We start from the raw sequence: 25,445 nt of genomic DNA, 5'->3' as shown, positions 1-25,445 counted from the left end.
TTGCACAACGACATATACAAAGGACATAAACATACGAATAAAAACATAAGTACAATAGGCGGCCTTATTGCTAAATTTAATATTATTATCTCTTATTATAAAAAGTAGGTTTCGATAGGTAGTACGATATAATAGTTCGAAATTATGTATTGAATTGAATATTGTTTAACTTTTTTAATGTTAAGTACTTATACTTTTTTGTGTGTAAACTTGTAACGATTTGGTCGTGTACTGTTATGTTGCAATGTATAATAATAATAAATAAATAAATAAAAACAATATAAATATACAATATCCGTGTCTGTGGTGTCCTAAATAATAAATGTTAATTCTTTCTTTTCTTTTCTTTCTTTATAAAGTTAGCAGCTTAATCGGCTGACTTGTGGTCTGACTTCCCAGCACGGGCGTGAGTTTTTTTTTTGTATTAAAAAAAGGTAATTGCTACTCACCTCCCTGCAGTGGCTACGAACACGTAATGAAAATAAAAATCCGACTACAGGGCCGGCAGAGGTCACGAAATTAAAATTTTTTTTCATTGTCATTATTTGTAGGCAGAGGTGGTCAACCTTTTAATGAGGCACTATTCCAGGGCTGCGTTCCCCAAAAAAATCAATCCCCTCCCCTAAATCAATCGGAAGGGGTACAAAAGAAACTACTTACTTAAAAAAAAACTGTAAACATTGTCACCAGCAGGGTCAGCACGACGTAATATGCAGACACCAAGATCCTTAGCCAAGTTACAAACGATTATGACAAGTAATAGTGACTTTATTTTTATTTAACGCTCTGTGTGGTCCAGTGGTTGACTGTTGGTCTCACAATCCAGAGGGCCCGGATTCGAGTCCTAGTGGGGACATATCACAAATATCACTTTGTGATCCCTAGTTTGGTTAGGACATTACAAGCTAATCACCTGATTGTCCGACAGTAAGATGATCCGCGCTTCGGAAAGCACGTTAAGCTGTTGGTCCCTGTTACTACTGTAAGTGTGTAGTCGTTACATGAGCCAAGTCAGGGGCCTTTGGCGGCTCAATAATAACCCTGACACCAGGATTGATGAGGTTGATGATCGACCTCATAACCCACACGATAAGAAGAAGATAGGTGGTTTAACAGTGACTTTATTTTTTTAATTGAATTATCGTCATCACTAATGTAACAGCTACGCTCATGTCGGTGTCGAATTCTCCATGCTACTCTAAATTATATCACATAAAAATGTAGTATAACAATTAAAATGTTGCGCACCCCTGGTGTCAAAGACCAGGTAATTAATAAAACATAATGGTTAAAAGTCCGGTAGTCAACAATTCACATGAAATTGTAATTGGAAATTGTAATACTTAACTTTGTTTTTCTATCAATTTGCATTCATTGACTTCCACCAACCCGCAGTGGAGCAGCGTAGTGGAGTATGCTTCTTTGTTGACATTACGTCCTCGACTTGAGGACTCTACGCATATCATACTGCCAACATAATAATACGAAAATAATAACATCATGCCATATTGGAGTAAACTCGAGCCGCACAGTGGATCAGCTTCATACAACAGCCCAGACACGCGTACTTGATGCTAGATAATTGTTTATAACGAAACAAGTATTCAGTTTATGAATACGACTTCTAAAGATTAATTGATTGTATTACACACAAAAACGTAACATGAAACAGATGAGAGATGCAATAATAGGGGACTTATTGCTGAGAAAGATCTCTTACACACTCGTACACAAATAATTTTCAAGTTAAAACTAATTTACAATTTATTCTTTGTTAAAAGATCTTCTGTCGTATGGATTGTGAGGTGGATTACCAACCCCATCAACCCTGGTGTCAGGGTTACTATTGAGCCGCCAAAGGCCCCTGACATGGCTCATGTAACGACTACATACTTACATCAGTAAGTAGAAACCGGGACCAACGGCTTAACGTGCCTTCCGAAGCACGGATCATCTTTCTTTCGGACAATCAACCAGTAATGTCCTAACCAACTTGACAGTAATGTCCTAAGCAATTTGACATTCGCGCATATTAAAGTAGTGCGCAATGCAAACAAAAAATGTCAAATAGCAATATTGCTTACTCAGAAGAATTGCTTCGATGTGGCCATTTTAACCCCCCTGGTCTTCTTAAGTATACCATGACACCAAGAACGTTTGGCCACGAGGACTTTCTGCTCAATGAAGCTCAAGATCGTCTTTTGTTTCTTCAACCAACGTCCGGTTCCGTCGGTGATAACTGGCGCCCAACGTGGGACAACCAACTTTACGAATTGGTGCGTGGCGGAGATTTGCCGTTCGGCGGTCTATACTTACCTACCTTTTTATGATATAGGCTCTCGTTCTCTCAATCAGCGCTTATCGCTATCGACCCACTAGGGTCGACTTATTCTTTCAAATATTTTTCCTCTCAGACGACGCCCTGAGCCGACCCTCAGGCCTGTTGTCTTAAATTTTGTATCGGGTGAGAGGCCTCAGCGATCCCAATTTGTCAATGTATTTTTTTTTTAATTTGTTCGTATATGGCATTACTACTTGGCCGGACAAATGGGGAGCGCTGACGGCTCTAACTCGGAAATATGATTAAGTACTTTATAACTTGAAACAAAATATTTTTCTCTGCGCTAAAACTTAATCTTAGCATGGCATATCATACGTAGAAGGAAGGAAATACTGTTCGCTTAATTCTGCATGTATGCCAATAGAGGGCGTAAATACTATAACTTAATAAAAAGGTTGGTGTTCAAATGCAGGTATGATGAAGTTTACCTAATCTTGAAACCCGGCACAAATAAAATAACACAAAAATATTTAACCTTAATTATAATTTACATTGTAATTTGAATAGTCTGTAATTTTAACTTTTTTTCTTCATTCGCCCTGTTTGAGGTTACTTTCAGGCTAAGATCATAAGACTATACGGCCTTAAGTAAAAAAATATCCTACCAACTTTTACAACGAAGAGGGCAAAACGAAACGCACTTCTAAAGTTTTTAACACGATTTCTGCCCCTAATTGTGCGCTAACGAAACGCAAACCAACCCCTGTGTAATGACTCATGGCACCCCCTGACGAAAGTAGCCGAACTCCCCCGAACACACGCGATTACCAGCGTTCATAACCGCACGAAAAACATTTTCTATCCAACTAAAATATTATGTAACACTACATTTTTTTACTTAAAATCTTAAACAAAAATGTTAAGGAAAATATCTAGCCAAGTTTTTAATAGAAAAGGGGGTTTAAACCCAGTGTTTCGATGGTGGTCTTAGAACAGTATTATATTGATTTTCCAGTGACGTGAAACTGTGCGGATAGTGTGTTATTTATTATACTTATAGTGTGTTTTAAATTATTTATTAACTAAGTGCGCTGTTTGGATTGTAAGTAAAAACTTTTTGGACGAATATCTTTTTCGTTAAGGTAAATTTTGAAAGAGCGAATTTCTGTGCATCACGTTCTGTTTTTAAAAAAGATCTCTAAACTTACAATCTCTACGGGAATTAAAAAGAAAAATATGAAAATAATTCCAATTTGAAATTTTCAAATTTAACCCTTTAAAAACGCGGGATTTCTAGAGTTTTTTCACACCGCTCTCGACGCCATGTTTTTTGATAAACATGTAAATACTATTTTATTTTTACATTTAAAATTGTATATTTCACTAGGTACGTCATAACATTAAAATATACCGTGCTATAAAACATAATAGTCTAGCATAATATTGTTTATTTTATCGATCGCGAAAGTCATAATAGAGCATTTAAGTGAAAAGCAATTTTCCAATTTTCCCAAAACATTATTAAATATAAAACCCAGATATTGTTTCGCATTTACATGTGACGGTATGTTACTTTAAGATCAGTGTAGAAAGTTACAATGGGTTTAAAGCAATATTGAAGAAAAAAAACAAATGTGCAATTTCGATGTTAAAAATAAATTTTCCGAGCACATTTTGTTGGTAACCGAGTCATATCTTAATACGTACTTACCTACTTAAGTAAGTACTTACTTATTAGCTAACAAAAAGAAAGAAAGTTAAAAGCCAAAATTGTCATTCAATATCAAATTAATGATTCCATGTCAACTTGGGTCTATTACTTATAGATTTTGTGTCAAAGGAAAAAAAATATCTCCGATATGAAGGAAAGTCGTCTGCAAATATCCGATTGAAGTATCTGTCAATTTGTCACTTGTCATTGTCAATCACGGTTTGATTGATAACTGTAGTTTTTTGCGTAGGCACAAATGTGGTCTACTCCGGGCGTGTGAGGTCAATGGCCGAGCTTACCAAACTTGGTGTCAGATTATGAGCTTGATTCGCATCCACCAATCAAGTGAGGTGTGTCTGTAAATACAAACTAACTCACGCCCGTAAATTAAAGGAAAAAAAATATCTCCGATATGAAGGAAAGTCGTCTGCAAATATCCGATTGAAGTATCTGTCAATTTGTCACTTGTCATTGTCAATCACGGTTTGATTGATAACTGTAGTTTTTTGCGTAGGCACAAATGTGGTCTACTCCGGGCGTGTGAGGTCAATGGCCGAGCTTACCAAACTTGGTGTCAGATTATGAGCTTGATTCGCATCCACCAATCAAGTGAGGTGTGTCTGTAAATACAAACTAACTCACGCCCGTAATCCCTATACGTGTGGACAGAGCCATAAATAATTAGAAAACAGCTTGCAGACACTTTTGATAATAAGTTCTAAGATGGATGTGATAAACCATAGCAACGCAATGCATAATGCAGAGTTCATTTATGCAATATTCCATTTGTTATTTGAGCTCAACGTAAGATTGTATTATTTATAACAATAGTTATCCATGTTTGTGATTTGTTAAAGTTTACTGTACGCATTGAATCTTTCCGTTAGTGCAGTAGTAAAACTGTTTTTTCTATATAAATAAATAGCTATCGTAATCAGCCCATCGCCCATTATAAACATGTTAGAAATTTAATGTAAGTATATCCACATTAAATATTATATATTTAGGCTAAAGTGCCTGTCTGTAACCTTTTCACGCTTAAACCACTGAACCGATTTTGATGAAATTTGGTACAGAAATAGTTTGAGACCTAAAGAAGAACATAAGGAGTTCTTATCTCGAAATTCATCCTATAAGGGTATGAAAAGGGGATGAAAAAGCAACCGCGCAGAAAAAGTCACTCCATACTTTTGCGACGGAAAATTACACTTGATATCAACTCCGAATCATGGTCTCAATCATCTCTCAAAGTTTTCGTTACGATGTCACTAACACCCTGTATTTTCTTTTTATCAAACCACGGTTGAACGCACGGGTGACAGGTAAAACGCACACCTCAATTTACATTCAATTTGGTCAATCTAACGGCAAACATGGGGTTAAAATGTCACCTAATACTGACAAAGTCAACCACGGTTACTATTTCCTACATTTGATAAACTTACATCCGTAGTTCCTAACGGGTTAGACAGAACCAGCTTGAGAATTGTACGGTTAATATTTTGCGGCACAGAAATTCGTTGTCAATGAAAATTAATTACCTAGACAAATGATAAATTGTTGGCGAATGTAATAGTTGCGAAAAGAAAAAGTAGGTATCCATACCCCGACTTAGCAACACATCGCGCTTACATAGTCACTGGTTCGAAACCTTTCTCATGATTTAAACCACTGAATTCGACTTCATGATTTTAAATTCATGGGATAATAGATATCACGTGGTTTCCAGGATTTGTGCCCGGTTAAAGAAAGAAAGAAAGAAAGAAAGAAAGAAAGAAAAAAAGAAGAAAATATTTATTTCCATATTGGACGCCACATTTACAAACTTACATTACTTACAGAAATAAAAAAAATAGAAAAAAAAAACAAAGACAAAAAGACAAATAATACAGACATTAAATACACAATGGAGGCGCCCAAAATAAAAAAAGGATCTCCCTCAGCATAATGCCGTGACTCGTGACACGTGCTTAGCACGGGCCGCGGCGCTGGTATTAGCAATACCAGCGCTGGTTAGTAGCAATAGCGGGCCAAGTATTACAAGGGACTGAAACATAGCTGGCGAGGAGTACCTAGGTGTATAATTATACACATTTGCTTACCCCTTAGGGGATAGAGGCGTTATCTAAACCCTGCTGACAGTGGGGTCGAATGATCATTAGCTCGTATGGTTTAAAACCTTCTTAAGGGTGAATATCAAAATTTGCCAAGTATGGTGGCGAATTTTCATATTAAGTATTTTTTCATGAAAAATTGGGTTCCGACATGAAACAGGATCCAAAAGGATCCAAAAGGATGTCGGAACCCAATTTTTACGAAAAAATATTATGAAAGTTCGCCACCAAACTTGACATTTTGATATACTCTTTCTTATTTTATGACGTGGCTATGGCATGGCTATATTAACTAAAAGGGACTTTCCAATCGACGTTCCCCAAACACACGATAGATGGCGTTGTTCACTTTTAAGGTGATAATTACCTATTTTCTCATTGCTGGGGTACGTAATTATTCAAAAATGTAATGTAATGGCAGAAGCATATATAAAACTAATTGTTGCTTGATATTTCGATCACATTATGTATAGAATGATGTTGCTACCTATATTGCTTCTCTTTATTTTGATCAGAATAATAATGGGTGGAAGATGTAATTGTACGTTGGTGTAATAAAAAGGGTCATCATTTATACCCAAAAACAAAGATAAAAGATGCATTCTGTTATCCATGAGAGGACGCCCTGAGCCGAGATTCGCGCCCAACTGGGCACCCTCAGGCCTGTTGTCTTAAACGTTGTATCGGGTGAGAGCCTTCAGCGCTCCCCATTTGTCCGGCCAAGTAGTTAATGACACTGCGGAAAATCTACAATAAGACACGTAAAAAAAAATTTTATCCATGTAATTAGAAGTTTAAACGAAGAAAAAAACTTAATAACGACATCTATCGTGTTTTTGGGAAACGTCGATTGAAAAGTCCCTCCTTGGCCGAAGCTTTTCATTTGTTTCACTACCTACATTTGCCAACAAGTTCTACCCACTCCTCACGATAGGTAACTCATTTTATCCAAACAGCGAACTTACACAAAGTTCAATTTTAAATTCAGAAGATATTTAACCCGCTATGCCCGTCCGATCGAGAACTTAACACTCGATGTTAGAGTCAAGAGAACACTCCTACCGGCCAAAATGACACAGTGTGACTCGCGCGTGACCTCGCGTGATTATGACTTGAGTGTGTCTTCGCGTGTTTACGACCTGCGTGTGTCTTGGGAGTGTGACTTGGCCGACTTGCACGTGACATTGTGAAGATGGAGAGTGGCTCGACGTCGGCCACGGAGGCCTACCAGTTCGTAGGCCCCTTCAGATTGGAGAAGACGCTCGGGAAAGGGCAGACAGGTAAGAAAAAACAATAGAATAAGTCACAGAACGGACACTTCATACAGAACACTTCGTTTTACACAGACAGTACACATTGACGTTATCGCTGTGTGGGTGACTTCTGACGCCATACGATTAAAGAGTACATATAGTAAAATCGAGGGGGTTATTATTGCGTATGGCAGACAAAAATAATATATCCAGCTGAAGCTCCCCTAACCAAGTCTCTGCCGCATCCGTCACACAGTGCAGCTCGGCTATACCACCTGGGAACCGGTGCAGAGGGCACTCGTTCACTATGTGAGATATGGTTTGATCCGGGTGACCACATTCACAGTATGGCGACTCCTTTAAGCCACATTTATGCAGGTGGGGGGTGAAGTAAATCTAGCACAGCCGCTGGTGGGGAACGGAGAATTGCAGTTCTATACGCAGTATTATTCCACATTCTATACTAATATATGCCTCATCATCATCATCAGCCCATTAATGTCCCCACTGCTGGGGCACGGGCCTTCCCTATTGACGGATAGGGAGATCGGACCTTAAACCATCACGCGGGCCCAGTGCGGATTGATGGTTATTAACGACTGCTAATGCAGCCGGGACCAACGGCTTAACATGCTTTCCGAAGCACGGTGGAGCTCGAGATAAAATCTTTTTTTTTGTGGTCACCCATCCTATGACCGGCCTTTGCGAAAGTTGCTTAACTTCAACAATCGCAGACCGAGCGCGTTTACCGCTGCGCCACCGAGCTCCTCATTATATGCCTATAAGCACTATTAAGACCTATACTTAATATGAATTATAGGTACCTACGTACTTCTTTATTTATTCCAATGCGGTATCACGTACTTACCTACTTATTTTAGTCGTTTTCCAATGCCGCAGAATGAAGAAGAAAACGGCTGGAGAAATAAATTGCATATCTACAAATTCCAATTCAAAAATATCTTTATTCAGTAGGTAACATAGTTACACTTTGATTCGTCATTTTTACATAACAAACGTCTCATCCACCTAAAACTTCTGCAGCTTCTCACAACCTGTATACTCGTAGCTGGGTAAAAGAAGCTGCAAGATATACCCCGGGCCCAGGGCCCTAGACGTTTTTTAAATACACATAAAATACTGTTATACAATTTAGTTTTTTCTTGTTCACTTGATTATGCATGCTGTGACTACTTGTAATTGAGCTAGCTGTTAATCTTTTTTTTATTGTCTGTAACTTTGCATGTGCAGAGTGTAGCTTGAAAGTTGTCCATGAATAAATAAATAGTCATTTGGCTACCTAGTATCAGTTCCCAGATAGTTAATCCCGTGCATTCATCATCATCATCAATTTAAGAGCCACGCTCTTGTCATTGTAGCATTCTCCATGCGACTTTTTAGGGATAAATAGGGCAGTGGTTTCCCTCTTGACTTCCGCCCCGCAGTACTTTATCTGACGCGTGTGGGATGGCGCCAAGAGCAGTCTATTTCAAAGCCGTACTAGGACTCCTGTCCTCCGCCTCTGAATAGTCTTGACAGTTAGTGCTCTTCTCTGTCAGGTTCCACGTTACAGTCCCTGTGACTCGCCTCTTCCGTCCTGCATTGTTTTGGTGAGGTGCAGTTCAGAAATAAGAATCAATGGCCCCGATTCCTGCAGACACATCCTAATTTTATTTTAATTTATACCCGTCATATTCTTATCCGCCGAAAAGGAAGGGGACGGATAATTGACAATTGTTAATTTTAAAATGAATGAATAACCCGGGCGAATAAAATAGGCATCTTGCTGATATGAAGCACGTTCGACGTGAGCTGTTAACTGAATTCTGTCCGGTTATTCATCAACATAAAATTTTGCGAGGGTTTTTTTTTCTGCCTAAACTTGACGTGTGTTCCATAAATTTTATGCCTGTCTATTGCCGGTCCCTTTCCTTTTCGTCGGATAAGAAAAAGACAGGTATAACTTAAAATAAAATTAGGTGGTGTGTACTGGAATCAGCACCTTTATTAATTTAAAAGTAAATTATTGTAATTATAGTTTGTTTGACTTAATCAGAACTCATGCTGGTACATATACTTGATATACGCGTCCCTATATCGCTGTACTCTTCTCTTTCCTTCTGATTCTTCCACCAGTGCTTGTAGCAGAGAATTTGTCAAAAATGGATCTGAAAACACACGTAAATTGGTTACTAAAATAAAAATACTAACACATACATACATACACTAGCTTTTGCCCGCGACTTCGTCCGCGTGGCGTGTTATAAAAGAGAGATCTTTGTGTGTGTGGGAGTGCATTGATATTTAAGTTAAGTTAGACGCTTGAAATTTGATAATTTCAAGCGTCTAACTTTGGCGGTTAGGATTTTTCATATAAAAGGATATTCCCGCTAATTCCCGTTCCCGTGGGAATTCCGGGAATTCCTTTCTTAGTGCACCTCTACAGTACCTAAGCTACGTCCCTTCCAAATTTCAAGTGCCTACGTTTAGCCGTTTAGGCTGTGCGTTGATATGTCAGTCAGTCAGTTTCTCCTTTTATATATTTAGATTTACCACCGGAGTAAGCAGAGACTATGGAATTCCAGTTGCTTCGATGCTGACACACTTCTCTTACTTCCTCGACATTCATCTGTGGCTGACCCAACACACAAGCGATTGGGATGTAGGGTGGATTGGGTGGATCACGCTTACCTACCAAATACCTATTCATTCTAGCCTTGAAGACTTCTACATTATAACATACATAAAGAGCCTATATACGTCCCACTGCTGGGCACAGGCCTCCCCTCAATCAACCGGAGGGGGTATTGAGCATACTCCACCACGCTGCTCCAATGCGGGTTGGTGGTGTAGATTATAACGAATTGGAAAAACAGACGACGGCAGACAGTTCAGAGGGCAAGACCTTCCTTTTTGATGCAATGGGGTGATATATCCACAACATAAGGATGAAATTCCTGCCGACGTCTAGTTGTCCGTGGATGGAATGGAGTGGGTGGAATTAACACGTTAAGTTCCTGCGCACACTCACCGAAGTCCATCCTATAAAACGGCCTCTGTGGTCCAGTGGTTGAGTGTTGGACTCACGATCCGGAGGCCCCGGGTTCGAATCCCGGTGGGGACATACCACAAAAATCACTTTGTGATCCCTAGTTTGATTAGGACATTACAGGCTGATCACCTGACTGTCCGAAAGTAAGATGATCCGTGCTTCGGAAGGCACGTTAAGCCGTTGGTCCCGGTTACTATTTACTAATGTAAGTGAGTAATCGTTATATGAGCCATGTCAGGGGCCTCTGGCGGCTCAATCATGACCCTGACACCAGGGTTGATGAGGTTGGTATTCCACCTCACAGATAGAATTAGATAAGCTACTCTTCGTCTACTCACTGATGTTAACTGAAGGCCCGCTGATCTTGTCACCGAGCGGCGCTAGGGACACGTTGGGTGGCATAGCAGCGATGGCCGCCACCTGCTCCCGGCTTGGCATCGTGTGGATTACATTCAAGAACGATAGGAGAAGCAGGAAACTGGAACGTAAACTATCCGTCGCTTTACTAACTCATCTATTTAAATATAATGTACACACTTTAGGACTCTGTCGCACTAACATATTTGACATTTAGTGCGACTTACAGCTCAATTTGTCAAGAAAGTTAATGTGACACCAAAGTGTATACATATTAATGCTCGTGACCGTACCTACTTCCCAGTTGCCCAGCCAAAAGGCACGTCAAAAAAAAGTAATAACTCTCACCTTGCTCCAGAAAACATGTTGTAACTTGGAGTATTTGGATTCTTATTTGTCCAGTTCTGCCTTGGTGAAGTCAGGTCTTCCAAGTGACCTGTGGTGACTGTTCCTCAACATTGTTACAAAACTACAAACAATATTTCATAGATGTACGGCCACTTGTATAGAGCTGCTATTACCACCGCTGTTATTATTGGTCTAACAGAAATCTGGATGAGGTGTGGGTCCTCATCTTGCTGCGGATGCAAATTTAAGACATCTGTCTACCCCAAATGGGACATAGTCGTGAGCTTATGTTAGGTTATTCCTACTTTTGTAGGTTTTATTTTTAAAGGCTTGCAGCGTATTAACTAGGTGGTCAATACAAACGTAAAATATGCTCGTAAATTCCATTAATATGGCCAATGAGTAGCCCTAAAGGTTGCCTGGAAGAAATTGTCGCCTGATAAATAAGACCGCCTGCTGTCCCTTCTTTGTCCCGACCACAACTACGCGGCAAGTTTGCGATAGGTAGAGATTACCTACAGTAGTTTTTTTTTTTTAAAATAGGTAACACTAAAACATCATGGCCGTTCGCATCCTTATACAATACAATACAATACAAATACAAAATAAAAAGAAATAATTAACATGCCTTCCGAAGCCTTTGCCTTCCTTAGTTAAGATTAAGTACATGGCAAATGGCGGCCTTATCGCTTAAAGCCAACCATAAGGTGAGGAAAAATGTAAAAAAAAAATGAAAGATTGCGGGTACAAACTATAAGCAAATATAGGTCCTTATTGCTTAGAGCAATTTCTCCTCGACAACCAATCTAAGCGGCCCCGTGAGAAAAGGGATGATGATGATGATGTAAATGTAAGTGTCTTCTTAAGATTGGACGTATTAACAACTCTGTATAACTCCACGAATTAACCGGAAGAGTGTAATTTCAGTCATTTCACCGAACATTGGAATCAACAAACTTTCATAGATCGGGGCATATCGCGGAAACATGACTTATGACCTGTGTTTTTGCTTTCCAGGAAGTAAATTGATACACACAGCGGGCCTAGCACGCGACTCTTTCTCGCCGCGACAGAGATCTTCTGTCTCTTTCTATGCAGTACTGTGAGAGAGTGACAGGTGACGTATGTCGAGGCGAAAAAGAGTCGTGCGCTTACGGTGCTAAGCTCGCAGGTTTTTGCGCTTGTTATCCCTAATGAGGTGGGCAGAACTACAAAATAATTAGAAAACAACTTTTACTTAATCCAGCACAGGCCTAAAATGGCGATTGTCGAATTTATTTTCGAATTCATGTTTGAATCATAAATGATTATCATGTGCTCAGCGGTGAAGGAAAACATCGTGAGGAAACCCACATTCTACTACTTGGGTATGGCATTAGCTACTTGTATATTATTATGGCATTAACTACTTGGGTATGGTATTAACTATTTGGGTTTGACATTAAATACTTGGGTATGGCATTAACTACTTGAGTATGGCATTAACTACTTGGGTATGGCATTAACTACTTGAGTATGGCATTAACTACTTGGGTATGGCATTAACTACTTGGATATGACATTAACTACTTGGATATGGCATTAAATACTTAGTTTAAGTGACCGGTATCAATCAAAAAGAGCCTCTGTTTACGGGACTCCTTGAATATAATTGAATCTATTGAATATAACATGTGTTTCTGAATGTTTCAGGCCTGGTGAAGCTGGGCGTGCACTGCGTGACCGGCAAGAAGGTGGCCGTGAAGATCATCAACAGAGAGAAGCTCAGCGAGAGTGTTCTCATGAAGGTCAGACACTAACTTAGCTCCATTATATTTACTGTATTGATGCTCATCGAGCCGTTGTTCTTTAGAGAATCTGCCTTTTTGAGAATAGGATATTTGATTGAGTCAAAGATAAATTATAAAACGCTTATAATAATAACAAAACATTTACAGGGCGCAGGGCGCTTATCTAGATATAGAAGCTAGTCTAAGGTGATCAAAAATCAATCTCATTTTACTTTTCGACGTGTATTTAGGAATGAGTACGACGTTTCACCGCTTTTATTGATGGTCACTGGACAATATTTCCATACAAAACTTTCGTTTTGCCGTTTCGTAAAAAGTAAGTACTTATCTCATTTGACTAGGTTGTCAAGTAGCCTATTTGTCCTTATGCGAAATAAGTTCTGACCTTAAAGTATAAAGGAGATCATCGGCTCTCCATACTTTGGCCGGCCCAAATTTGAAAGTGCCGGCCAGAGAAAAAAAATGTGTCGAACCTTTCGAGTAGATTGCTCTGAACATTTTTTACTATGACACCAAACGTGTATAACCATTAGTTTGGCTTTAATTGGATTTTAAAAATCACGATTTTTCATACATTTTGTAAAAAAAAAATATTATGTCCGTTGGGAAAAAAAGGGATACAGGCGTATTACAAAGGACCTTTAGAACATTTATTAGTATGGCGCCAAACTTCTATGACCATTATTTTGACTTTTATTGGACTTTCCGTTTTGGTTAATATGTTAAAATGCCGGCAATCGAAAAAAATACGTCGAATCTGTCTAATAGTTGCTTCTCAATATTTTTTAATATGACACCAAACATCTATGACCATTATATTGACTTTTATTGGATTTACGTTTTAGTTCAAATGTGAAAAGTGCCGACCAGCAAAAATACCATGTAGAGAGTATCGAGAAGATGCCTATTAACATTTTTTTCTATAGCACCAAACGTGTACAATCATTAGTTTGGCTTTTAGTTTATTTTAAAAATCTTGATTTCTTATTTATTTTGTTTAAAAATAAAGTGCTTTGGGCAAAAAATGCAGTACGGTGGATTACAAAGGACCTTTAGAACATTTAATAATCTGGCGCGAAACATTTTTGACCATTATTATGACTTTTATTCGTCTCTCTTTCCGTTTTGGTTCAAATGGGAAAATGTCAGCCAGCGAAACAAAATAAGTCAAATCTTTTGGTAAATTACTTGAAACGTATTTTTTTACTATATTACCAAATGTAGACTTTGGCGTTTATTGGACTTTTAAAAAAATCTTTTATCATATACATTTTAACAATGACAACAAGCAGAGCTTTCCCAATGACTAGTTATTAGTCAGCTAAATACTTTGTGTTATTGTTTTGTGTGTTGTTAGGTGAACTTCTATATTAATACTATCTGATTTTAGATACGACGTTGGCTGCAGTTTTTGCATTCAACTCAACGTTACGGCCTAAGTTTAGGTTGAACTATGGTATTGATTCATCTTGATCGTAGATGGTTACCACCCCCCAAAGATAAGCTTGCCATCTAGTGACGAAACTCGTATTTTGGCATGACGTCTGAAGGAGCTGTTAGGGAAGACAAGAGTCGGGCAGTTATACTTTGCATGTATGCGGATCACAATGTCCTGGTCGATATAGCACAGTACCTCACATTTCTTAAAAAAAATAAGCTTCTAAAGCGTGTATCACCATCAGGTGAGATAGTGGTCAAACGAAAACCTATTTTTGATTTATAAAAATGTGTACAATGACGACCACGATATTACGCATTTACCTGCATTATCGCCAGATAAAACTTTTTTCGCCAAAATGTAGGTATCTATGAAAACTCCAGATTTTGGAGAAATCTAATTGAGTTCAAAATAGTGGTCATAGACGTTTAATGTCATAGTAATAAACATTCTGACGATCCTTTAAATAACGCGCCTGACATTTTATTTTATAACAAAATAATTCAAAAATCGAGGTTTTAAAAATCCAACAACAGCCAAACTAATGGTCATACACGTTTATTGTCATAGTGAACAATGTTTACAGGTATCTTCTCGATAGTTTTGACATGTGTTTTTGCTGACCGGCACTTTTCACATAGAAACTAAAACGTAAAGTCCAATAAAAGCCAAAATAATGGTCATAGACGTTTGGTGCCATAATAATAAATGGTCAAATTGATAAGTTTTAACGGGATATACCAATATTGTTTCTTGGCCGGCACTTCACATTTTCACCAAAATGTATGAAAAATACAAGTTTTTTTTAAATTCGAATAAAACCGAAAATATTGACGCTACAGCTTTAGTGCCATAGTAATAAATGCTCAGACGGATAAGTTCTAAGGATATATATCTTCTTCTTCCTAGCGTGAATCCCGCCGTCTTGCGCCGGGGTCCGCTTTCCTACTGTTCTTCCTCCACTTTGCCCGATCCTGGACATCGTCTTCGGATAACCCGCAACTCTCCATGTCTTTCTCCACGACACTCAACCATCTCAGCTTAGGTCTTCCTCTACGTCGCTGACCAGTAATATTGAAGTCGAGTGCCACGTTGCCAATGTACTCAGGCGGTCTTCTTTTAACATGCCCATACCAACGCAGCCGGTTTTCCTGCAGTTTGTCAGCCACGTCACGTACACCGAGGCTACCGCGCACATACTCGTTGCGAATCTTGTCGAGCCTCGTCACGCCGCACATCCAACGTAACATCTTCATCTCTGCAACTTGGATGGACTGGACATGTTTTTTCGTTACGGCCCACGTCTCGCTTCCATAGGTTAAGACAGGTCTTATTACTGACTTATAGATAAGCCCCTTCAGCTTTACAGGCATTCGGCTATCACAGGTAACGCCAGTAACTTCACGCCACCTGAGCCAGGCTGCTGATATACGGTGCTGTATGTTGCTCTCCAAATTTCCGGAACTGCAGATTATTGTCCCCAGATATTTGTACTCCTCGCACTGTTGAACAACTTGTCCATCTACCACTATAGGGTCAGCGCTAGGGTTCTTGACGTTGCATTCCATATATTGGGTTTTAGCTACACTAAGTACTAGCCCACCTGCCTGCAACTGACTTTTCCACGCTGCGAGGGCATTCGCCAGTTCTTGTCGGCTTGATGTGCAAATCGCTACGTCATCTGCATATATGTAGGTCCATGTGGCTACTTTCTGAGCATCTTCAGTGAGGGTATCGAGTACGAGACTAAACAAATACGGACTGAGTACTGAACCTTGATGAACACCCTCAGTCACGGGGATGGATTGTGTGACTCCTACTGTAGTTCGTACAAAAGAGCGGACATCCTTGTACATGTCGGCTACGATGGTGACGTATGCCTCGGGAACATTTTTCCTTCTGAGACTCCAGTATATTGTATTTCGGGGCACACGGTCAAAAGCCTTTTCCATGTCTAGGAATGCAATGTAGTGGGGTTCATCTTTTGCTCTGTGCTCTTCAGTAACCACGGTCATTGCAAAGATTGGATCAATAGTTGAGAGCCCTGGGACGAAACCATACTGATTCTGAGAGAGACAGCATTCCTGACGGAGACGGTTATCTATGATTCTCTCATATAACTTCATGGTATGGCTCATTAATTTTATACCTCGGTAATTATTACATTCATAGCGACTTCCTTTGCCTTTATAAAGTGGGATGATTGTACTCATCCTCCAAGCATCCGGCATGCATTTAGTCTCCAGGAGCATGGTGTTGAACAGATTCTCCAGTATTACGACTCCGGTATCACCCAAGCACTTCCATGCCTCAATTGGAATGCCATCCGGACCCAACGCTTTCTTATTTGACATTTTATTTAGCGCGATCTTAATTTCTTGAGGTGTTATAGGGTAAATCAAACCCAGATTTACATCCTCCTGAGGCAAATTTATACTTGCAGTGTTAATATTTAATAGGTTGTCGTAATATTTGTACCACGTTTTCAAGATGTCGTCGTCTCTAAAAAGTAGATTGCCATCCGGTCCTTTAAGTACTTTTGTTTTGACGATATCTTTAGTAGCCTGATCCCGTGACTTCGCCAGCTTGTAAATGATTTTGTGACCATCCCTACTCTCTAAGGAGTGGTACAGATCTTTGTTCGCTTTCGATCTCTCGACAGCAACTACTCTTCTGGCAATCTTCTTTTTCTCCTTATATATATCCCGATCCTCTGTGGTTTTAGTAGACTGCCATGTTTTAAAGGCTTGTTTCTTATCCCTGAGTGTTTTCTGCACTGGTTCTGTCCACCACCAAGTATCTTTAGATATTCGTCTTCCTCCCTTAGTTCGCCCGAGTACTTTGTGTGCTGCCTTTAAGATCTGAGCCTGTATGTGCTGCCACGCTATATTTACATCTTTTCCAATGTCGTCAGGGATACAGAGGTGTTCTAATTCCTTCCGGAACCCTTCAATATTCTCACCCTCTAAGGATATATATCATTTTTGTTAATTGGCCGGCACTTTACATTTTCACCAAAAATGTATGAAAAATACAGTTCTTTTAATTCGAATAAAACCGAAGATATTGACCCTACAGCTTTGGTGCCATAGTAATAAATACTCAGACGGATAAGATCTAACGGAATATAGCAAAATTATTTTTTGGCCGGCACTTTGACTTCTGGGCCGAAATCCGATGATCTCCTTTATCTCCATTATTTCATTCTAATTATTTACATAGAATTCCCGATATATTTATTATTATTTATTGTATCCTTCACCTTTCTGGGGGGTTAAAATGGCCACATCGAAGCAATTCATCTAATAAAACCAATATTGCTATTTGATATTTGTTTGCATTGCGCACTTACTTTTATATGCGCGAATGTCAAATTGCAATATTACTTTCTTAGATGAATTGCTTCGATGTGGCCATTTTAACCCCCCCTTATCCTCGCTATTTTTGTCTGTGGCAAATGCGCAAGCTGCGCGAAGCCAAAACCTAAGAAAAACAAATCTGGTGTAATAGGTACCTAACAAAGAAACGATTTCATACATTGCAGGTGGAACGTGAGATAGCAATCATGAAGCTCATAGAACATCCTCACGTCCTTGGGCTTTCTGATGTCTATGAGAATAAGAAATATTTGTAAGTACCGCTTTCACATATTATTACAATACAAAAATACATAGATACACGAACGATCGGAAGGCACGTTAAGCCGTTGGTCCCGGTTATTAATAATAATAATAATAAAACACTTAATTACTTACTGATGTAAGTAAGTAGTCGTCACATGAGCCACATCAGGGGCCTTTGGCGGCTCAATAGAAACTCTGACATCTGGGTTGATGTGGGTTGGTAGACCCACACGATAGATTTGTTCCATGTCAGCTCTTCTTGGTCTTCCCTTTCCTCTCTTTCCTTCTATGATGTTTTTATTTCATTATACACAATCGTAAATTATTTTTCAGATATTTAGTTCTAGAGCACGTAAGCGGCGGTGAACTTTTCGACTACCTGGTCAAGAAGGGCAGACTCACGCCAAAAGAAGCAAGGAGATTCTTCAGACAAATCATCTCCGCCCTGGATTTCTGTCACAGTCACTCCATATGGTAAGAATTAATCAAATCAAAAACACAAAAGAAAAGACCATGAGGTACTTTCCAGGCCGTTTCCCAAAAAAATAAGATAGCTCTGAATACTTTAAACGTGATAATTACCTAATAGATAGAGTGATTCAAGAGGAAGGTTTATATATACGAATATAATAACATCCATTAAATAGTGGAGAAATACTGTTAATTTTGAGGTTTTTAATGTGATGTCGTAAATAATTTCATTTTTTTCTCAGCATTGCACCCGAGCGAAGCCGGGGCGGGTCGCTAGTACTTATATAAAAATATTGATGCTTGATATTTGGAACAGCCGGGTCTGCATGACAACCGTGGCACGCGCGGCGCGATTTATATTGAGCGCTTGGACCAATAGCCGTTTGACGTCCATCTATGTAGATAGTATTCGTATCATTTATAATAATTATGATACTAAGTATCTATATTTCTTCTCTTTATTTTGATCAGAAAAATAATGGGTGGAAGATGTGTTGTCTGGGTGTAATAACAAGGGTCATCATTTATACCCTAAAACATAGATAAAAGATGCATATTATGTCTGTTGTCCATGAAATTAGATAGTTAAACGAAGGCACCGTTGTACAGCGCTATCTATAGTTTTTTTTTTGGGAAAGTGGCCTGGAAATTCCTTCATGACATCCACCAATCCTGTAAACCACCTGATATTAATTATCTATAATCCAAACATGATATCAAACTCAAAAGTCTAAATCAATGGTGTAGATCCCAAGCCGGGATTCGAACCAAGGACGACGATGTAAAAGTATTACAAGTTATTACATTTGAACGTATGCTTTCCAGCCACCGCGACCTGAAGCCGGAGAATCTTCTCCTGGACGAGCGGAACAACATCAAGATAGCCGATTTCGGTATGGCGTCGCTGCAGCCGGCGGGGTCGTTGCTCGAGACATCCTGCGGTAGTCCGCACTATGCCTGCCCTGAGGTTATACGGGTGAGTGGAATAACAGTTAAGTTGTGCGCAAGGAGAAGGACAACAGTAAAGTTATACGCGGGGGAGTGGAAAAACAGTTAAGTTATACGCGGGGGAGTGGATCAACAGTTAAGTTATACACAGGGGAGTGGAACAACAGTTAAGTTATACGCGGGGGAGTAGAAAAACAGTTAAGTTATACACGGGGAGTGGAAAAACAGTTCAGTTATACACGGGGGAGTGGATCAACAGTTAAGTTATACACAGGGGAGTGGAACAACAGTTAAGTTATACGCGGGGGAGTAGAAAAACAGTTAAGTTATACGCGGGGGAGTGGAACAACAGTAAAGTAATGCGAGGGGGAGTGGAACAACAGCAAGGTTATACGCGGGGGAGTGGAACAACAGTAAAGTAATGCGAGGGGGAGTGGAACAACAGCAAGGTTATACGCGGGGGAGTGGAACAACAGCAAATTTATTTATTTCCATCGTAGTTAAAAATACAAGAATTTATTGTCAACTATTTACGTTTAATTAAATTAAGTGAATTATACATAGATTACACATTGGGCTTTTTATTAAAGTATATTTAAATACTCATACTATAACTTGCTATAACACGAGTTTATTATAATAACTAGGAACACAAAAACTATATCCTTACATTTACAAACCCAGTCATAACGTATTAACGATGTACATAAAAACATTTATTTAATTTACAGCCGAGCCAACCTATCAGTAATATCTTCGTAAATATCCTGATTTCTACACCCCTCCCTAATATTTTCCATCTCTTTCACAAACTGGTACACTTTATCAGCAATACAGCGGTAGTACTCCGACCTGGATGATGAGGCTGCATAAAAATCTTCTTCTATACTCCTTAAAATAAAATAAAAAAACTTTTATTTGAATCTTGGAATTGGAACCTTCAAAACTAGTTTTTTTTTTTTGGGACTTTTTGGGCTGGTTACATCAAAACTAGTGTGAATAGGCATAAGGTGGTAAACGTTTACCTACCTAGTATATGAAGGAGTTTTCAGGCTACGGTCCCCAAAAACAATGTAGATAGCGCTGTAGAGATTTTCCTGCATTTACAAAGAGAAAATTTAAATCTAAATATTTCTGAATCGGACGGGACTTGAACCCGCAGCTCTTGTCAAGTCGAGACAACCGTGTTAACCATTACACCAACCGGGTCCTCCTCCTGCCCACGCAAAATTATTTCGATTTATGTATCGTCATTAAGCCAACGCCGCCGGCTGCGTTTTCTATCTTTACACTAAATATCCGTATTCAGATCCGTATCCGCGGATATACATTTTTAACAATCCGGCACATCACTAGTACTAATATGTATACAGTTTGATAGTATTAAAGTGTATACATATGTATGTAATTTTGTTTATAAATAAATAAAAAAAAAATAAGAGACCATGTCACATTAAGTTTTTCGACAAATTAAACCGTAAGTCTCATTAAATGTCAAATACGATAGCGGGACAGGGTTCTAAAGTAGGTAAGTATATGATATTGCTCATGCATGTACCAGAGTAGTGCGAAAATAGGTAATTATCACGTTAAATGTCGCCAGCGCCATCTTTTTTTTTTGGGAAACGTGGCCTGGAAAGTCCCTCATTCAGACTAGTATGATTCCGTGCTTCGGAAGGCCTTTATAATGTTCGTAGGTGTTACGAGAGCCACGTCAGGGGAGTTTGGCGGCGTCAATAGTAACCCTGATATCAGGGTTGCTGCGGTTGGTCACCTCACAACCCAAATGAAGGAAAAATATGATCGTATGGGTTGTGTTTTTGGTCTATGACTGACCACACCAGCTTTGGTGGTAGCTAGTATAACGATTTGGGCTAGGCCTAGTAGTTACTTACTCCGGGCCTTGGACACTCCATACAAAAATTTGCCGCCTTACCGCGTAAGTAGTCACGAGCATTAATTCGTATACACTTTGGTACCATGTACATTAACTTTTTGGCAAATTGAACTGTAAGTCTCACTAAATGTCAAGTATGTTAGTGCGACAGAGTCCTAAAGTGGATACATTATATTGCTCATGATTGTACGAGCGAGACAGACAACGTGCTCTCCCTTACTCCTTAGCGGTTTACGGCCATTTAAGACTAAAGTAAGCCCCAGAGAGGGTGAGGTCTGCCCCGATACGAATTGGTGCGGCGCGGAGAGTTACCGTTCTATACGTAGTAGTATTCTTTATTCTATAGCTTAGCTACTCAGATGTTCTACAAGCCGAAAACAGTTGGAAGTATTGAATATGCTTATTGGCACTGCGTAGGTATAGTTACCTATTTTTTTGAATAATTCCTACCTTGCGAAGTTCACCACGTTCTGAAGACGTGGTTCGATGAGCGTAGCTTTCTGTGTGCCCGGGATTATTGACTGTACTCTGTTGACGATGAAAATGCGTTATCATAATCCATTAAATAACTACAGCTTCAGTTATTTGACACACGTAGTATGGATCACGGAATTCACGGATAATTCCCGCGACGCGTTAAGAAAGCGATAGACTCTATGTTACACTCCTAGGGGTGCACCATTCAATCGATTGGTGTAGTAACACCAAAAAAAAGTTTAAAAATTATAAATTGCAAGTAAAAACTTACATTGTATGAACCAAGTGTTGTCTCAACTCATTGGGCACAGTTGCATGCCAGTGTTTTAAGGTGATACGTTTCAGTCAGCTAGGTAACGCTGCGTCAGCAGATGGCGTTACTTCTGCAGTTTTCGTATTTTTTTCCATTTATTCGTTTAGTGTTGAGTTCTGACCCAGTGAAATGTTAGGTGGCGAAATCTTACATACATTATCTTTAAGTTAAGCTACAATTTTGAAGTATTTACTGCAGATATCATATTGAAACATTGCATCAAAAGTTGGTGTCATTTCAATTTGTGTACAAACACGAAGCTGTCACACACACATGCGAACTAGGTTAGCTATTAAAAAAGAGATGCATAATTTGAAGTTTACTTCTAACTTCTAAATGGCGCATTTGGTAAAGCAGTCGCCGCCATTCTTAAGTTTCACAGTTCAAACCCAAGTGCATGTTTTAATTGTTTTTACTTTTTGTATTTTTTTTTACAATTGAATTTGGCGAACCCGTCTATTTGTTACGGAATTTTCAAAAAGTATCACTTTTACCAATAATATTATAATTACGTATACAATAATGTACTTTGCACTAAAGTACCTTCCGTAATTTCCGTATTTTTTATTTTGTAAAATTCTAACAGGCATTAATCGCATCAGTGAACATGCGGCTAACTAAAAAACTACTGAACGGATTTTCATACGGTTTTCATCAATGAGTAGTGATTCATGGGCGTGCTTTAGGGTATATAATTTATACAAGTATTTTTTTTTTATAAAATGGTTCAAAAAATGATGATGAATGTCAAACATAATTATCGTTACAAATATAGCCGACTTGGGCTTTCGGCGAAAACACTGCCTGAGCCCATTGAGATATAACAAAACAACGTATGGTTGAATTGTTCCTTTTTTGTAGGTCTACCGAAAAGTCCACAATATGTCATAATAATTATATTGTGTATAAAGAATTGTGTATATGTATTGTATGATTTTACAAATAACGATCACAGTACAGTAATAATAAGGTAGATTTTTCCTAAATTGCGTCGGTTCAAACTTCGTCGCATCGCGTTTGAAAGATGTAATAGCGCTTCAGGACGTCCCGCAAGCACGGCGCTGATGTCGCAGTATCCGCATATAATTATTATGACTTGTCATTTAGTTCCAATAAAATCCGCGGGACTTCATACGTATGTCAGTGACAGCTGGTGATAGCATGCGGGACACTTAGCAGCTAATCGAATTCTATGTTGGTTTCGCGCCCAGTCCAGACGACTTGCAGCGCATTTCTGGACTTATATTTACGCGTGGTGTTTATTGTTAGGTTAGTTAGTTCAGGTTAGGACGTCTTTTTTTAACGAGGACGTTAAAAAAGGACGAGGCTGGGATGTATTGAAGTAGTATTTCCATATATACGCGGCCTGAAATGGGCTGTTTCAGGGACCTGAACTGGTTGCTGTCGAACTTATTATCACGTTTTCTTGATTAAAATTCATAAATAAGTCAAATAGAAAAAAGAAAAAAGATTTTCGTTAGTTTTGGATCTGTCATGATGTCTGTGATGTTTGTTTATTATACATAAGAATTTCAAAATTTATCTTATTTTTTTCCCAAAGGGCAAGGCAAAGAGAACTATGCCTATACAGCCATGTCTTGTGTTTTTTTTCTTGATGATGATTAATGAAATGATGAAACCTAAGCCCCCACCCTCGGAGCAGACTCCTACTCCGAACCCCAAACGAAGTAAGCGGCTTGTTGGCGAAAAGCGAAAATAGATAGGTACACTTTGTTTATTGAATATTCCGATTTAATAATACTATCGGGAACGTTTTCCGACTAACTTAATGTGATCATTAACCACAAAACACCACTTCGTATTGATTATTTAGATTATTCAACGAAGAAATCAACCTTCCCGTTCCCGTTTCCACCAAAAAGTCCGCGGCAAAGAGAATATAAATAAATCTGTATGTTGGATGGAAAAACAATTAATTAAAAATGACTACTATTTAGGCCGGCAAATGAAACAACTTTTTTTTTTGATTTGGTTTTCCCCGAAGGGTAAGGCAAAGGGAACTATGCCCATACAGCCATTTCATTTCATGTATTGATTTTTTTTATTATAATATATGTCCTCTTTTAAAACACGGTACTTACCCATTATTTAAAAATGTTTAAATAATATGCGTTAAAACAGAAATATTTTTCCAATATTCCTTTTCTCAGATTGTAGTATTTTTAGTTTTTTATTTATATTTATTCTCTTCATACAAAATCTCTTTATAAATTATCACTGACATTCTATTACACTTGTCAAGTAGTCAAAGCCTTTAGAGAAAAAAAAAAACTATCACGCACACAAACTAACATTGACACCTCTACACGCTCAGCAAATACACTGTAATCTGCACCACTACAAATGTAGAATTGATCAAAATTGAGGGTCTGAAATATGGTACTTCTCGTATTCGGACCCTAAATTTTTGTTAGTTTGCGAAAATAATACACCAAAATATTACTATTTATCGGTTTTATAACAATATTCCTCTATCCGTTTTCCTGTAGCACTGCATCAACTTTTGTATGGAAAACGAATCACCTTAACTCTGTCGACTGTATTTGCCCTGACATCTCTGAAATATTGATAAAAAAGATTTTATTAATTTTGAGACCCTCAGCAAAACAAGTAGGTACTTGCATAATAGGTTAATTGGTTAAATACCTTGTACTACTACTAAGCCGGTTTTTGAACTGAATTAAAAAAAAAACAAATATCAAAATGGCTACTTGGAAACAGCTGATTGTCATGGATTAGGGTACCTAGATACAGTTAAATAATTTTATAGTATAATAAATTACCACTATATTCTGGTAGGGCTTCAGGTACAGAAGAGCCTAACTAAAGATACTTATTAATTATCATTAAGTTATTCTGCAATAAATAACGCACTGTTGTTAGTGGGTACTTTACTTACTGCTTAAGATTTAATTTTTCAAAGCATTTTCTCATAAACTTACCTCTTCAATGCACTATAAAACACCCAAAACAGATATAAAGTGAAATTATTTAATTAAAAATAAGTTGCGATATAAAAAAACGCCTGTTTACTACGCATATAGTAGAACTTATAGTATAGGTGCAAACTGGTCTTAGGTGCAAACATTAACACTTGAAATGACATTTTGTTAGTATTAGTATGCAACTTCAAGTCGTACACACGTACTATTATCTCTTGAAAATGTCTAGCTGTGTGCTTGGTACTTTACGAACTGATGAAGTTTTGGCGCGAAATTGCAATTTATTATTTTTAATGATCTAAAGATAAACATGCATGAACTGTAATAAGAAACTGCCAATTAATATATAAAACAAAAATTATTTATAGCTACGAGTAAAAGCAAAAATAAAAAATAATATATTTATAGA

At 38.4% G+C, this 25,445-nt stretch overlaps 2 protein-coding genes across 2 annotated transcripts in view; one reads left to right on the top strand and one right to left on the bottom strand.

Annotated features, from left to right (window-relative positions):
* Window positions 1–12,798: 12,798 nt before the first annotated feature.
* LOC126379084 (serine/threonine-protein kinase BRSK1) overlaps window positions 12,799–25,445 on the top strand; it is a gene marked incomplete at its 5' end in the record, with an annotated part of 47,918 nt that continues 35,271 nt past the window's right edge. The window contains 4 exons of the mRNA XM_050027646.1: window positions 12,799–12,903; window positions 17,889–17,974; window positions 18,301–18,441; window positions 19,264–19,414. Coding sequence (XP_049883603.1) covers window positions 12,799–12,903; window positions 17,889–17,974; window positions 18,301–18,441; window positions 19,264–19,414 — 483 coding nt within the window. The remainder of the gene's footprint in view (window positions 12,904–17,888; window positions 17,975–18,300; window positions 18,442–19,263; window positions 19,415–25,445) is intronic.
* Window positions 19,902–25,200, bottom strand: LOC126379286 (histone acetyltransferase p300-like). Its single transcript, XM_050027994.1, has 5 exons — window positions 25,037–25,200; window positions 24,623–24,651; window positions 22,032–22,090; window positions 21,734–21,811; window positions 19,902–20,277 (listed from the first exon to the last, which is right to left on the bottom strand). The coding sequence occupies exons 2-5, from the start codon at window positions 24,647–24,649 to the stop codon at window positions 20,112–20,114; spliced, it is 330 nt and encodes a 109-aa protein (XP_049883951.1). The 5' UTR covers window positions 24,650–24,651; window positions 25,037–25,200; the 3' UTR covers window positions 19,902–20,111.

Source organism: Pectinophora gossypiella, chromosome 28 (assembly GCF_024362695.1).
Source record: "Pectinophora gossypiella chromosome 28, ilPecGoss1.1, whole genome shotgun sequence".
Lineage (NCBI taxonomy): Eukaryota > Metazoa > Arthropoda > Insecta > Lepidoptera > Gelechiidae > Pectinophora > Pectinophora gossypiella.
Note: the sequence above shows the minus strand (reverse complement) of the source record. Positions and strands in the feature narration are given on the sequence as shown.